Source organism: Henckelia pumila, chromosome 3 (genome assembly GCF_033568475.1).
Source record: "Henckelia pumila isolate YLH828 chromosome 3, ASM3356847v2, whole genome shotgun sequence".
In the NCBI taxonomy this organism is placed as follows: Eukaryota; Viridiplantae; Streptophyta; class Magnoliopsida; order Lamiales; family Gesneriaceae; genus Henckelia; species Henckelia pumila.
In genome coordinates, this window is record NC_133122.1 from 177,165,964 (window position 1) to 177,181,050 (window position 15,087).

The following is a 15,087-nucleotide window of genomic DNA, read 5'->3' on the forward strand; positions in this document are numbered from 1 at the left end:
GGTAGCTTGCTGTGATGTTTCAACCTCACTATTGCTGCAAGTTTTGAGTATCAGAGAAGCTCTTAATTGGCTTAAAATCTTAGATAGTTCGCACATCATTGTTGAATCTGATGCTCTTTGGTCATTGAAACCTTGAACAATTCGAAGCCAGATTCATCTCGTTTAAGATTAATAGTTGAAAACCGTAAAATCCTAGCTAGATATTTCTCATCTTGACATTTTGTGTTTATTTTTAGATTAGTGATTCAGGTGACGAACGATTTGGTTAAGAAAACTAATTCTATGTCTCATCTTTGTTGGGAAGGGCCATACCGTCTTCTATTTTAGTTTCCTTTATAATTATTCGGGATTGGTTTAATATTATATGTCTTGTTAAACAAAGGTTATTGATTGTGTGATATATAATCTTGTTGGATCTTTTTATTGTATATGTGGTTAAGTTTTTCAAAAAATTTTGACCAATCCCACAAACCTAAATCTTCCTCTTGTTGGTGGTGGTGACTAGATGGTTAGAAATTTACAAATGCGAAAATTATTCTTCTTATAATGGAATACCAATTATCTCACGCTTAATTTTTATTTATATACTTTTTTTTTGTTGAGAAAATGTATATACTTCACTTGGTTAATGTTTGGCGCAATCAACAAATAATATTTTTAGATGAGATATATATTTATTAAAACAAATTTTTTATTAAGTGAAAATAAAATGTTTTTGTAATTTAAGTGGGGGCCCATTGAAGCAAAGCCCAAAATGCCCACAACGTGAATCACACAGCATAAATATTCTGGCACCGGCATCCCACCACTTCTCCGAAAATTAGGGTTTTCTTCGTGCGAAATGGACCCAATCAAGAAGCGCAAAATCGATGACAACGGTATCGTAGTGGCGGACGCTGACTCCTTCAGCCCTCTTATGCTCACCGTCGACGATGCCCGCAAAATTCTTGAGCCCTTCACACACGAGGTGCTGTTGGAAATTGTCCAAAAAGCCATACTCCGCCACCCTGACGTTCTCGATGCCGTGCGATCCATCGCTGACCGCGACACCACCCAGCGTAAGCTCTTTATCCGCGGCCTCGGCTGGGAAACCACCACTGAAAAGCTCCGCTCCCTCTTCTCATCTTATGGAGAATTGGATGAGGCTGTAGTTATCCAAGACAAGGTCACTGGTAAGTCTAAAGGATATGGTTTTGTCACTTTTAAACACATTGATGGAGCTATTATGGCTTTGAAGGAACCAAGTAAGAAAATAGATGGTAGAATGACTGTTACGCAGCTTGCGGCTGCTGGTAATCCTTCCAGCGGAGGTCCGGGAGTGGCTGGTGGTGTTGGAGGAGTGATCAGTCCGGCTGATGTTTCTACGAGGAAGATTTATGTGGCCAATGTGCCGTATGACATGATGGCTGAGAGACTTCTTCAACATTTTTCCATGTATGGGGAGATTGAGGAGGGCCCTTTGGGCTACGATAAGGTGACAGGGAAGTCCAAGGGATTTGCTTTGTTTGTTTATAAGACTGCTGATGCTGCTAAGGCCTCTTTGGTGGATCCGATAAAGAATATTGATGGGCATCAGTTAAATTGTAAACTGGCAATTGATGGGAAAAGAGGGAAGCCTTCTGGGGTTGGGGTTCCGGGGCCCATGGGAGTGCAGGGAGTTAACCAGGGGAATGGAAACGGAATTGGGGCCCCTGTTCCTGGTGGCCAATATGGCGGAGCAGGTGGGGTTGGTGGACAATATGGTGGTTTTTCGAGTGGGATGAGCGTAGGTGCTGTGGGTCCAGGTTCTTCAGCTATTGGAGCTCAAGCTGCAGGGTCAAATTTGGCAGCGGGTGGTGGGTTCGGGTCTGGACCTGGTGGGCCTTATGCTGGTGGCTCTCATTTTGGTGGACCTGTTGGATCTGGGTATGGTGGATTGGAAGGTGCCGGTGCGGCATTAGGTGGGCCTGGAAGCGGATATGGTACTGGAGCAAGATTGGGTGGTGTAGGCGCTGGATTGGGTAGTGTTGGTGGCGGAACTGGAGGAGCTGCTGGTGGATATGCTGGTGCAGGCGGAGCAATGGGTGGTGCGGGTCGTGGGGCATCCTTGTATGGTTTGCCTCCTAGCTCAGCTGGGATGGGCTCTGGAGATTATCTGCAGAGTGCACATTATAGCTTGTCTTCCAGTGGATATCAAAGCCAGCACAATCAACCAGCAGGAGCATCTTCAGGACCTAGAGCTCCTCCCGGAGGAGTCTACCAGGGGATGAACCCTTACTATTGAGGTAATTTCCCTTGTTTATTTTTGCATGTTTCGTTGATATGATTTTTCTGACTGGTTTGTCACTGCATGCTGCAACTATGTGATTCATAGCCTTTTGGTTTGGTTGCTTTTCTTGATTGACTTATGTTTTATTACTTTTGGGCCTTTGTGGTTATATGGTTGAAAACTTTTCTGACTGATTGTGATAATATTTTTTTGCCCCTGATGACTTTTTGTGTTCATAAATTTTTTTATTTGCATGTGGGTGCTAATCTTTTATTTGAAACTTTTTATTTACGGGTTCTCAATTGAAGTGTAACTGTGTTTTACATTAAAAGCTCTAGATGTGATTTTGGCATTTGGAATCGCCATGTATCTTGCTGTGTTGAGCAGTGAGGCATCAACATTAATTCCAGTTTTTATTTGCGGTTATGTTTCTTCATAATTGCAATTTTATTTCTAAATGAAAATTTGATTGCTTGCCTTTGTTTCTTGTTGCCTGTTATTTTAACTTGCTGCATGTCCATGCTAGTTTTTCTGTAGTTTTATTTGTGCTAGAGTTGTTGATTTAATAAATGAAATTTCATAGCTTTCCTTACTTCTGTCCTTTCCGATGGTGTTATTTAGCTTTGTCTGATTTTTCTAGGTGTTGTCTGATCGAGATTAACTTTTTCTTGTACATTTATGAATGAATTGGATGAAACCATAATGAACCTTGTAAATGAATCCGGATAATGCTGGTGAGTAAATTTGAAGTAGTGTGACCTGATAAAATTTACGGCTTAAGAATAAAAGTTGGCCTTTTGATCTTTAAATTTTTTGTCATGTTTTTTGTTTTTATACTGGAGAAACTCATATCTTAGGCACCTAATTTGATGTTTGGCCTCTTCGGGCAGTCTAGCAATTTCTGTCTAGAGATTGATGGTGGATACTGCATAATCTTTTTTAATTGAGATGCTTGTCTGTAGAGTGACTGCCCTTTCTTTGTACCCAAGGCATGTTCATTTCTTTAGACTATTATACTTGCCTGCTCATGCAAGTATTGTTGTCTGATTTTTGTTTGAACTTTGGATGTGAAATATACACTCTTCTTATGGAAACTGCATTATCAATGGGCTAGCGTTCTGTAAATGTTAACTTTAAAAGAAAAGTGTATACTTGTTTGAACTTTTTCCAATGTTAACGTTAAACAAGAAGGATATAACTGATAGGATGTGACACTTCTGACTCTATTTATGCATTTCTGTTACTTTCCCTGCAAATTTTTCTTGAAAAAGATTAAAAGTTGTCAGGCAAGCGTATCTATTTGTCATTTCTTTTCATCCTGGGTACATTTGTGGCTCGCTGCTTCCATATTGTTCAATCTTGATTTCTTTGCCTAATTGAAAGTGAATACACTTATGAAAGTGCCAGATATTCATGATTGTGGTTGGTATATATTTCTTATTTTTATGTTTGGAATGGTTTCCTTCGGAAATGTCCAGTTGTCGCACATTATTGATGCTATCCAAGTGATTATGGACGAACATCTGCACATTCTTATACTTGCTGTGACATAAACTCAGTAGACCTTGTTTTATTGAAATGCTTGTAGTGGCAGAATATAATGCAAACGATATATTACTACTCTGGACAGCTACTTAGCTGCAGTTTACAAAACGTAAAAACAATATTCCATAATGTTATATCACTATCTATCTTACATTAGATGTGCTCATATCAGCTAGAATATCACATTTCTTTTATCTTGTCACTTAGGCTTTTATTTCACAATCTATTAAAGGACAACCAAAGAATGCCAATTATTCAACTACAATATAGTCTCAGCCTCTCAGAAATTTGTTTCCAGGCCTGAATCAATTTTTGTTTCGTCTCTGATCCAGATTTTTGGCTTGCTTTTTTCTTTTATTACATTTCTAAGGCATTTTTTTGGTAAAATAACTTGGCAATTTTTGCCCTTTCTCAATTTGGAAGTGATTTGGCTGTTTATTGTTCTAACTTGTATATGTTCTCTTTGTTAGCCTGAAATCTATTTTACCTTGTAAAATGTGAAATGATTTTCAGTTGTGCTGGATGTTTGATTCAGGTGAATGACCAGCTTGTTGGCGCAGTTGCCTTAATGGTTCTGGTGATTTCATGCGGACAATGTGAACTCTGGCTTGATGATTTTGATTTGCTGTGTATTTGGTGTCTTCTTCACTTCATCTACGCTTTTGATATGGTTCTTTCTGTTTTCTCCTAGTTATTTTAAGTTAGTGTACTTATCTCGAATTTCAAAAAGAAACCAAAAAGGGGAAAAAGAAGAACAAAAAGATAGCGTGTAGTGTATCTTAACGAGGAGCCCACAATACCTCAGTGTTTTCATGTATTAAATTAACATCCTCTTTGTTCGTCTAGAAAATACTTTATTTTTCTTTGTTTTGTCTCTTCTGCTTCTCTGGCTTGGTTATTTACATTTGTTTTCTTTTAATATGACGCAGTTCTTTGTAATTCTTTGTTAAGTATTTGTGACTCAAGAGGCAAGAGTCAATCTTCCAAAACCAAGAGTTTGAGGTCTTTGGTTTTAGGATTTTAGGGGTTTTAGTTAATTGTGAATTGTGCACCTGATTAGCAAATCCAGACGTGTTACGATTGGTTTTATGATTTTTGTGTGCCTGCACTTAACACTCCTATTGATTCATTCGAAATAAAGCATATGATGTGTATTCTCCTTGCATCATTTTATACTGTCTCTCTGTACAGGCAACAGAGTCCTATTGTTGTATTCTTTTTTGATTTATGGTTTTCCCCTTTGTATACACTTTAGAACAATGTGCTTGCTCATATGGTGAGACTAACTTTGATCTTCTACTAATGAAGAAAAATATGATGGCAGTGTTTGTGCTTTCATTATTTTTTTACTCAAATATTTTTAAGTTGTTCATGGAAGATGTTTTTCAATTATGTTGGGTAAAAAAATCATGGGAAGATCATGTGATGTTTGGTATTTGAAAGTGAGGTTAGTTTAATTTTTTGAAATCGATAAAAATAATTCGAAGTTTGATGTATGTTTGTGGTTCTCATAGGCTTATCAGGGGATGAAGATGGTGAATAAAATATGATTTTGAAAGTCGGTAAGATAAATAGCTTGACATTAACACTTGGAGAACATTGTTAATCAATTGTTGAAGTGACGCAGCTTTGGGTCCTTGGATTAATGGTTTTAGGCTAGGGGGATGAAATATTTTTTTGCTAGATTTTTTATAAGCTTCGAGTTTTATTCCTTAAGTTATTCAATGTAATCTAGTCGTATGTATGATATTTGCTTCTATCGAGCTTTTATTTTAAATAGTAGTGATAATGTGATATTTATCATGTATTGAATCTAACTCCTTGATTAGGGTCGAAAGTGGTACCTGATAGTTTCAATAAATCAGAGCCTATTTACTAGAAAATGGTTGTATCGGATAATTATATGCCAGGGTTCTCTTGATAAGTTTGATACCTTGGATTTATTGTTATTTCCTTAACGATCTTACATCTGTAACTTTGTTTTTACTGCATTTGTATGCATATCGATCATGTTTCTTTCTGCCTCGGACAATTGCAACGTGGAAATTTTTTGGTATATTGTGTTTGATTTTTCATTTCTCTTTTTATTAGTTGTCACGTGTGATGATGATTCACTCTAGTCTTTTTTGTAATATGTTTTTGTTTATATTTGAAATCTACGATAATTCCTAGTGTAAAGCATTAATGCTACACATTGTTGTTACTGCTAGTAAATTATATTAAAAGCATGCTATTAAAGCGCAAGGTATACTAAGGCGCAGCGGTTTCCTAAGCTATCTGTAAGATGAAGCATACACATGATAAAATAAAGACGTGAAGGTTTTAGCCATAATAAGCTAGAAGTTTGATATTTGAAGGAAATTTTGTTAGATATTATTAATTATGTAGTATGTGTCATACGAATCATTGAACAACAAACATGTTCATTAGTTTGTTGGCCAAAATGGACAACTATTTGATTTCGGATTCACGATCACCATGAATGTGACTGAAAATATCTGGAGCTTCTCAGGAGGACTAAGGTACATGCATCATCAACAAGACATAGTTATATAAGAGTGTCAACTTGGATTGACCGAAGATGCAAGGGCTGACCCTTGTTGTGACTTGAGCTCCTTGAAACCTGGTGAAACAGGCATGAGCTTTCAATTAACAGGGTTTCATGTTCATGCTCTTGCAACAACCATTAATTTGCCTGTGCTCTTCTAAATTATAGCTAGGCATCATATCTACAATTAAAATAATTGTGAAGATACATAATAATAAAATATTAGTTTTATCAAGAAGCACTAGTCCTTGATTTAATAGTTAATTATGCCGAATGGTAACTGGTGCTAACACAGACTGTGTTTCCGAAAATGCCCCGATGAAGTTAAATTAATTTTGTTGTAAAGGGCGTTTGTCATTTGAGACTGTAGGATTAGTAATACGCTATGTCTAATTTGTATTATTTTTGCATCCATTTTAAATGGCGACAGACTGTTTTCAATTTCCGGTGTATTGGCTCCTGCTTAATGTTTTATGGCTGTCTTTTACTATTCAAGAAGGAAAGATTGAATTTTGTTATTAACATGGGGTGGAGTTGTCAAAACTCAAAAGTCTTGAAGGTAATGGAAAAAGATGCTTGACGTACAAAACTGAGTTGGCACTTGTTAGAATTCTCTCTCTGATAGGTCCTTGAATTATGCGGAGTGAAATTGTGTCAATAGTCTTGATTTTTAGGCCCAACTCAAGGTCTGAAAGAGTGGATATCTGTGCTTGGGTTGTATTTAGATGGCTTGGTTGTGGCTGTTTCATGTTACAGTAAATTTGGAGCATGGGCGAAAGTTGAAATGACATTTTAATGGATTATAAAACTGGCATTATAATTCTGGTCTATTTTTGTGCTCTATCTCACACCTAGAAGTGTTTCGGTGGTTCATCAAATATGTGTGTTAATTTCGTGATGATACCACCATCTAAGTTCTATCTACCAGCTATTGGTTTTTTGATTGTGTCTTGAGTGAAATTCATCAAAATTTGTCTAAAGCTTCTTCGAGGAAATAGTCCGACATGCCTAATCTGTTATCAGATGGGAATTATTGTGATTACTGGATAGAATGGTTTTGCTGTGTCATCCCTGAAAGTTACCTTGTGGGTTTGGTAAGTCGTCTATTGAGTGATTAACGACGGCTCTCGGGATGTCGCATTTGTGTGGTGTAATGTAATGTAATGGGTGGTGGTTTGGTGGTCATAGCTGTAGCAACACTCTTTTAATGCACGTCTTGGAATTTCTTGAAATGGTTTTAGTTATGGTTTGAGACTGTTCTGCAAGGATTGCTTTGCCAAAATTTAAAGTGTTTTTTGGTCACATTTTATTATGGTCAAAGAATTATCTTTTGGAAAGGGCATATACTCAAATCTCAATGCAAGCATGTTCATTTGAGAGTGCTTTTTATTATTGTTTTCTAATAGTCTTCACGATACCAAACATGTACTTGATTTTGGAAGAACAATTATAGTAATAATTCTCTCGCGTAGTGGCTTTCTACTTTTTCAAACGTGACGTAGTGATTTGGTTGACATTGCTTGCAAATTTGATCACACCGGTTTCCAAATCTTACCACTTGACAGTAATTAAATATCCTATTTTCATTTCCTCGAGTGAGAATGATATTCCGATATTTTGATTATTTGATTTGATTTGATTTGATATTTGATATTTGATATTTGATTTGATTTTAAAAACTATGATTGTTTGGGTTTCCAGTAAAGATGCTTTTCGAACTTAAGTTCGCATATAGTTTAAATAGCACTGATATAATTATTCATGTGTGCTTTTTTCGTATTCAAAAAGCGGATTAAAGAGAAAAAAAAAAGGGTAATAAATCCCATGGCAAATATTCATGCGCTATATTTTGCGTTAAATATGATAATCAAAATATATTACATAAATTGAGATGAAATAGTGGAATAAATATTCTTTTGCAATTTTAATGTGAAGCACTCCCATTAAATTATGATAATTTTAGCAGCATATTTCTTGCTACGAGGGGCATTCTAAAATCTTGTATAATTTTTTTTATTGCAAAATGTTCCAAATTCTCCGTAACTTTGAAACGGTCGGGTAAAACTGTGATGATCGATTATAAACGTTATGCACGTTCAATCACAATAAGATGGAAGATTACGAGTTCTACTTATCCATTTTCTTTGAAATGTCAGATAATGTTTTACTTTATATCAATTAAAAAATTTCATTAATCGTTGAATATTAATATTAATATTAATATTAAATACCAAAATATTTTATTTTTATTATATTTTTTTAATTATTAATTAATTAGTAATTAGTAATAGTAATAGCAATTTATAAAGTTTAGGAACGAAGATAAAATGGTATAAGATTTAATAACTTCATTATGGACAAAATCAAAGTAGATTGCCCAAGTTTGAGCCAAGCTACGCGTGGCATTCTGCCGAGGAGCCACCGGCCCCCCGAGCAGTCTTGCGGTCATCCCCGATCGATAAACAGATATTTTGCAACTGGGTTTTCGAGTTTTTGCATCTTTTGACTTGTAAAGTCAATACTATCATTCTTATGGATTTATGATGTGGAGAAAATTTGATGGATTGACTTCTTTATCGATATCACATTCCATATATAGAAATAATCATGTTTGTAGCTTTATTTAATTATCATTTGTTGGACGTTGTTATATTCGGTGAGTGATAACAGTAGCGTACTAGCGTTTTGAAGTTGACATGTTAATGAGATTACTCTATAGCCAGACATCCGCTATTTTCACCTTTACACAGAGTATCTATACCAACTTATGATGGCATTTACTGATTTCCCTTTCGAGTACTTGCAAGAAGTTGAACTGGAGGTCGTATCTTGCATTTTATAATGTGATGACTTTTCATTGTGACAGTAGATTCTATGTTACAGCTCTGAAATGCTAAAAATGGCAGCTTTTGAAAAAATATTTTGAGGTGAAGGAGAAGAAACAGAAGTTTCGAGTTTGAATCTTTGAAACAGTGTTCTATCTTCGTGCACGATGGTCCTGTAATAGGACTGCGTACAAAATTTCATTCCATGTATCAGGAACCCCAGGTAAGCACCAGTGAATGCAATCAGCAAAGTTCTTTGGATCAGCTCTCTGTTCTCTGGTCAACAGTTTCCCTTTCCTTTCGCCGAAAACCGAAGTGTGCCCATCCTTTCTAGATTCTGACAACTGTGTGATGTTTAACACTCTTACGTTAACCTTTAGCTGACTGATAACATCTTGTACTATTCCCATAATGTCAAGATTTGACCCTGTTCCCCAGTATGATCTTTCTGTTGGATGCGTCTCATTGAAGCAGTTTCCTTCTGTTCCAGGCTTCCATTCCCAACTCCTGCACATGAATTTTGTTACGTTTTTCGTTTGATGTAATCAAATTGTTTATAATTTCCGTGCTCCGGTTATGTTATGCTCTCTGTTGTAATTTACCACAAATGTGTCGGAGACATTGTCATGAAGAAGATCTTCTGAGTTACAGGATTAACACTGGATTCAATCCAATTTGCCCATGTTTCCAACGCCAATCTGTATGCGGTGGTAACGTTGTATTCTTTGAGCTTGTCTCCATACCTGAAACACAAATGCTAAATCAAGGAACCATTTTCAGGCAGTATCGGGATTGAAAGTCAATCCCAGAAAATTGCAGGAAATGGGACAGTTGAATTTAAGAGCAGCTGATATTCTTACGTTGCGTTGATCACAGGTTTGTACATCCACCAAACGTAACTCTCGAAGATCAAGATGTCGACTCCACTCCATTCTTTGCTATGCTTAGCCACTGAATCCAGCTTCACCAAGCGTTTCGATACGGTATGATTTGTTGCATGGTCTGATATGGATTCTATTATGAAGGGTGCCCAGTAGTATTCAATGGATGCATTGAATCCCTGGAATTTGGTTTGCAGTTTGGAGTGTGAGTCTGATTCAAACTTACACAGGTATGTGAAGTCAAGCTCTGGTAGTAAATTGAACTAAATCGAAATACAGCACAACTCGAGCTCGACTCGGGGTTGTATGTGGGGTGGGACACTGGGAGTGAAAAACTCTGATAGTAAGATATATGAAATATTTAGGAGGACGAATGAGTACCTCTACTGTGAAAACTTTTCTTGGAGGTATCCTTTGTAGAGATCTCTTTCCAGCAGAAGGTATTGCAGATTGTACCAAACAAACCATGGACTCGAACATCCCCCGTTGTATCGAATCTCCGACAAACATAAGTCTTTTGTTCCTCAACATCTCCATTAACTTCAAGCCATCAAACCTGATCATATTGTCGAACAAAATGTCACTTAATGATTGCATGTAAATTGTAGTCACTAGTTGTCCAATATTTTGCGCGTTTTTTCTTTGTTTGTACTTGTGTTAGTAAATTTACCTTGGCAAATTGCATGCATTTGGCTGCCACCTCCAGTTCTGATACAAAGAATCGGGCCTTCCATTCTTGACACAAGTGGTTTGTTTAACCAAAAAGGGGCACTTCTCTTCTCTGTAAAGAGGATAACTCACATTGTCCCAAACCCACCTACCTTCAAACACATTGCATCCGTCTACAATTATTTCTTCCTCAGAAACTTCAATGGGAACTCTGGCTGTTTCATTATCTCTCCACCCAAGATTGTTCCTCAGACCATCCAAGACGACTCGGGCTGCCCCTAGCATGAGTACCGACACCAACGCTATCCGGAAGATGTGGTGGAGCCGCCAGTATTGCCGTCTTATCATGGTCGGAGCTCCAGCGGAGGAGGGCAGTGTATTGGTAATGATGGTTGGTTTGGGATGTTAATGTTTATCGAGTATTAAATTCTTGTTGTCTTGGCTTTTAAGCATGCATATTGTACATAGTTGAGAGGTGTAGCTTGCAACTACTGGTTGGTAAGTGTAAAGTGTTTGGTGCATGTAAGTTTGATTCCTTTCCCTTAGTAGAATGATCTTTTGTTTAAATTTGTTAGTCCTTTAGCTTGTTAAAAATATCAAATTTGATATTTAATGGCATAATGTTTTGAAGGATTTCTTTTCTTATTTTCTAATTAATTTAGTGTTTCCTTAATTCAAATTCATTCGTTGTCAATCAAGGAAGTTATAGCCAACGATCAAATTTAGATCCATATTACTTGATTTGAAGTCTGCTTTAATTTTGTATGTTTTTTAGTATAAAAACTGATAAATATTAACACAATGACTTTCGTTTGATTATGAGTTGCAAATATAATCTTTTGAATTTTCGACATTTGTTTTATCAGTGTATGTTTAAATGTTCACAAGAACTTAAATGAGATAATCTTACCATTCAATTTTGTGAGATGAATATCTTATTTAATTTTATTTTTACTGTTAAATATATTATTTTTTGTTGGAGATTTTGTTTGGTCGATTTGTCTGACATGCATAAATCGGTGAGACAATCTCGGGGTCGAGAGATATCTACTTTTAAATGTTTGAAGATCTTCACGTAATTTTTTTTTTAAAAAAAGAAATTTTGACAATTCAAAAAGAATGTTCGACTGATATCATATTTAGAACCATAAAATATGTGTGAGTTAATATTTTTTACTTTTTATATCAACTTTGATCTTCTACGGTAGATCATTTTTAAAAAAAGATAAAGGTCGATCACAAAATTTGAATGAGAAAGGAAATTATTATTATTATTATTATTATTATTATTATTATTTGTTAATTTTTATTACGATGATGTAAATTATAAATGGCTTAATCCACTGGTCCGGAGTTGCGAATAACCGTTTCCTCCATGACATAATATTCATCAATTCCGTTCGATTTTCCTTTGCCGATGAAGGCTTGCGGCGATGTTGAGATTTCTCTGGAGGAGTTCCGGCTCCATATCAGGAGCTTCTCTCTACCTATCGCGGCGCGCTTCTCATTCGTTGCCGGCTCCGGACCGGAAGTAGCTATATTGGGAGTCGCCGGCGGGATTGGCCAGCCGCTTCAGTACTCATGAACTTGAATCTCCATGTCTCCAGGCTTGAGCTAAATGATATCGCGGCGACCCCAGGCGTCGCAGCTGAAGTCAGGCAATTAGCACCGGATCCAAGGTCTCACGCGCTTTTTTTTTTTTTTTTTTTTTTTTTTTTTTTTACTTTTTTTTCCCCTGTTTCGATCTGGAATTCTTATTTTTCTCGTTCCTTTGATTTCAATCATTTTGCGTGTTATTATTTGGTGTTTATCTAGGGTTTTGACGTTTTTATTCTTGTTTGTATCTCTAGTTCGCTTCGATGATTTTGGATTTATGTGTTATTATTTTAGTTATATCTGAACATAAGGTAGTCGTTCCCTCAATTTAGTTTCTGTGCAGCTTGCTGTGTTTATTTCAATTTCTTGTTAGGTTAAGTAAAACATATCTAGTCTTGCAAATACTCATCTTTATGTACTGTAATTGATTGTAGTTGAAGCATAAGCAAGGCTAAAAGATGTTTTGAGGAAGCCTCTCCCATTATTTATTGTTCTGTAAACTGTGAAAATGCAATCAGCATCTGCTAGAATCGGTATCAGTTGGTAATCATCGAAGCTAACTAGAGATACAATTGGTAATCAGGTATTAATTCCATGCAGTTGAATATTCTAATTATTAGGTATGATTTTTAGTTTTTCTATATATATATATATATTTGATTTGTTGGTATGTATTTTTACGTATTGGTAGCTGGCTATGCATCATAAGAACAGCTATGTAGGCTCTGGAGGGTTCATACATATTCATAATTCCATCTGGTGTACCCCAAAAGCCTGGCATGTCTGCTGCTGGTCTCTTAGATTAATGCTGGGATTGGCATTGCCCCAAAGTAATGCCTGACATTTTTTGCTGTGGATTTTCTCTCTTCTGAAAGTTCATAAAAATGAGTGCATCAACATAATCAGGAACCCTGTGAAATTCAGTCACAGTTGCTGCTGAGGTATTCAACAGCAGGGGAATATATGATAAGAAGGGACTGGTCGGCATGACCACTCTCGACATGTTCAGGGCCAAGACATTTATGAGGGGGCAAGTTAAATTAGATGTGGCAGGTGTGGAAGAACTGTTAGCGTTTTTCAGATTTGTTTTTTTCCCCTGAATTTGTCTCCATTTTGGACTATTTGAATGTACCTTTAGTTGATGATCTTGCTGGATCTTTTCACTAGATTTTTGCCTTTTCGAAACACATTCAGATATGGGCATCTATTAGTGCAGATCTGATGTGGGTAACAGTTACATATGTTCGACAATTGACAACATCAAGAGCAAATTTATCAAATGAAGGCATCAAAGCTCTAACAAAATGGACGCGCGGGATGGTGGGACAGAAGATGTTGAAGCCTAGGCTCGAAATGGTCCATCTACACTTTCAATGGCGCCAAGTCCAAGAGAAAATTTATCAGAAGGCATCATAGCTCTAACAAAACAAACACAAGATGGTGGGACACAAGTTGTTGAAGGAGGCTGGAAAGGGTTCAGCCATACTTTCAAAGGGTAAGTTTTTCTTTTCTAATTGCGGTTAGACTTTTGACTTTGGGTATCTTGATGCATAATGTTAAAAGTTTTTAATTGACGTAGGTTGACTTAGCCTCGAATTCTCATTTATAAAATGACACAAACTAGAAGCATCTAAATACTGGAATCTCTGCCTTTCTTATTTGGATTTTGGTTACTACACGCTTTTATTCTCAGTAATTGAATCTTATCTAATATATAATTGTTCTATCATGAAATTTTCATGTTGCATGATGATGGACACTTTGTTTTGGTAGTCACTGTTCTTGTGTGCTTGATTGAGCAGAAACGTGAATGAATACGCTCTTAAATGATAACTAGCTCCTGACTTTTTAAACTAACATAGGGCAAAATGTTGAATCTTAGTTTCGCCCCATTTCCTCCGTTCCAAAATGTTTGTCAACAGACAATTTTAGTTTAAAATCGCATAGAAACCCTCAATCTAACAGTTGATGTATATGTGATTAAGAATTACAAATGACTTTTTTCAGCTCTTATTACTTGGTGCAATTCAATCGCCTCATTTTGAGATGTGTGCTCTGCCCTGTTGATCTTCACAAAATATTTTGGTCGGCGTTGTTTTATGTTGCTGAATACTGCCGCCTATGGTCTTTTGAAGATGATAAGTTGATCGGAGGAATGCTTTTTTGACAATATTATCATTTGCAAGTAGCTACGCAGGGGCCACACTGAGCTACCTTTCTTTTGTCTCCAACATGAGTAGGACACAAAAGCAATTTGACCCTTTCTGTTTACGAGTTTGTTTTTAACTAGTATGTCGTTGCCATTGGTTTCTACTCATGAAACTCGTCATACAAGGTTTATATTTTCTATATCTTTTGAATATAAACCATCAATTCCTCTAATGGTCGAGGATATAAACAAAAAGTAGTTGAAACGACAAGAAACCGAATAACTTGGATTATGGATTATTAATTTCATGATTTTCTATCTGCAGGTGAAACTCGGGAATGCAAGTCACGGAGGAGGCTCTTGCCTCCTAGTTTAAACTCAGGAAGTACGGCCACCACTAAAAAAAATGGCGTTGAAAGGTTAGGTTGAGATGAGTGTCGAGTTTTATAGTTCGATTGAGAAGGTATCGTTTTGGCTCGAGGCTCATGAAGCTGGAGCTGATGGGGCAAAGCTGGTTGAATACCAGAAAATGCGTTTTTTTTTTAAAACGAAACTTTAATTTAAATCTGATTCTGGTTTGTTGAGGCCGAACAGGATGAAAACTCGTCATCTAACCACTCAAACTC

The 15,087-nt window shown here is 36.5% G+C and overlaps 2 protein-coding genes across 7 annotated transcripts; one reads left to right on the forward strand and one right to left on the reverse strand.

The window, feature by feature from the left end:
• The first annotated feature begins 784 nt into the window (after positions 1-784).
• Positions 785-14,928, forward strand: LOC140891405 (UBP1-associated protein 2C-like). Of its 6 annotated transcripts, XR_012152521.1 has the most exons (4): positions 785-2,264; positions 13,529-13,807; positions 14,320-14,548; positions 14,787-14,861. XR_012152521.1 is itself a non-coding variant. In XM_073299878.1 (2 exons), the coding sequence occupies exon 1, from the start codon at positions 842-844 to the stop codon at positions 2,261-2,263; it is 1,422 nt and encodes a 473-aa protein (XP_073155979.1). In that variant the 5' UTR covers positions 785-841; the 3' UTR covers position 2,264; positions 9,225-9,300. The 6 variants fall into 6 exon arrangements, 4 of the variants coding, with proteins under 4 accessions (XP_073155979.1, XP_073155978.1, XP_073155977.1 ...); XR_012152520.1 differs by lacking the exon at positions 14,320-14,548 and having other exon boundaries at positions 14,787-14,928; XM_073299878.1 differs by lacking the exons at positions 13,529-13,807; positions 14,320-14,548; positions 14,787-14,861 and adding an exon at positions 9,225-9,300.
• Positions 9,226-11,281, reverse strand: LOC140891407 (protein trichome birefringence-like 31). The gene is made up of 5 exons (XM_073299879.1): positions 10,718-11,281; positions 10,429-10,603; positions 10,027-10,226; positions 9,769-9,909; positions 9,226-9,673 (listed from the first exon to the last, which is right to left on the reverse strand). The coding sequence occupies exons 1-5, from the start codon at positions 11,062-11,064 to the stop codon at positions 9,319-9,321; spliced, it is 1,218 nt and encodes a 405-aa protein (XP_073155980.1). The 5' UTR covers positions 11,065-11,281; the 3' UTR covers positions 9,226-9,318.
• Positions 14,929-15,087: the final 159 nt, after the last annotated feature.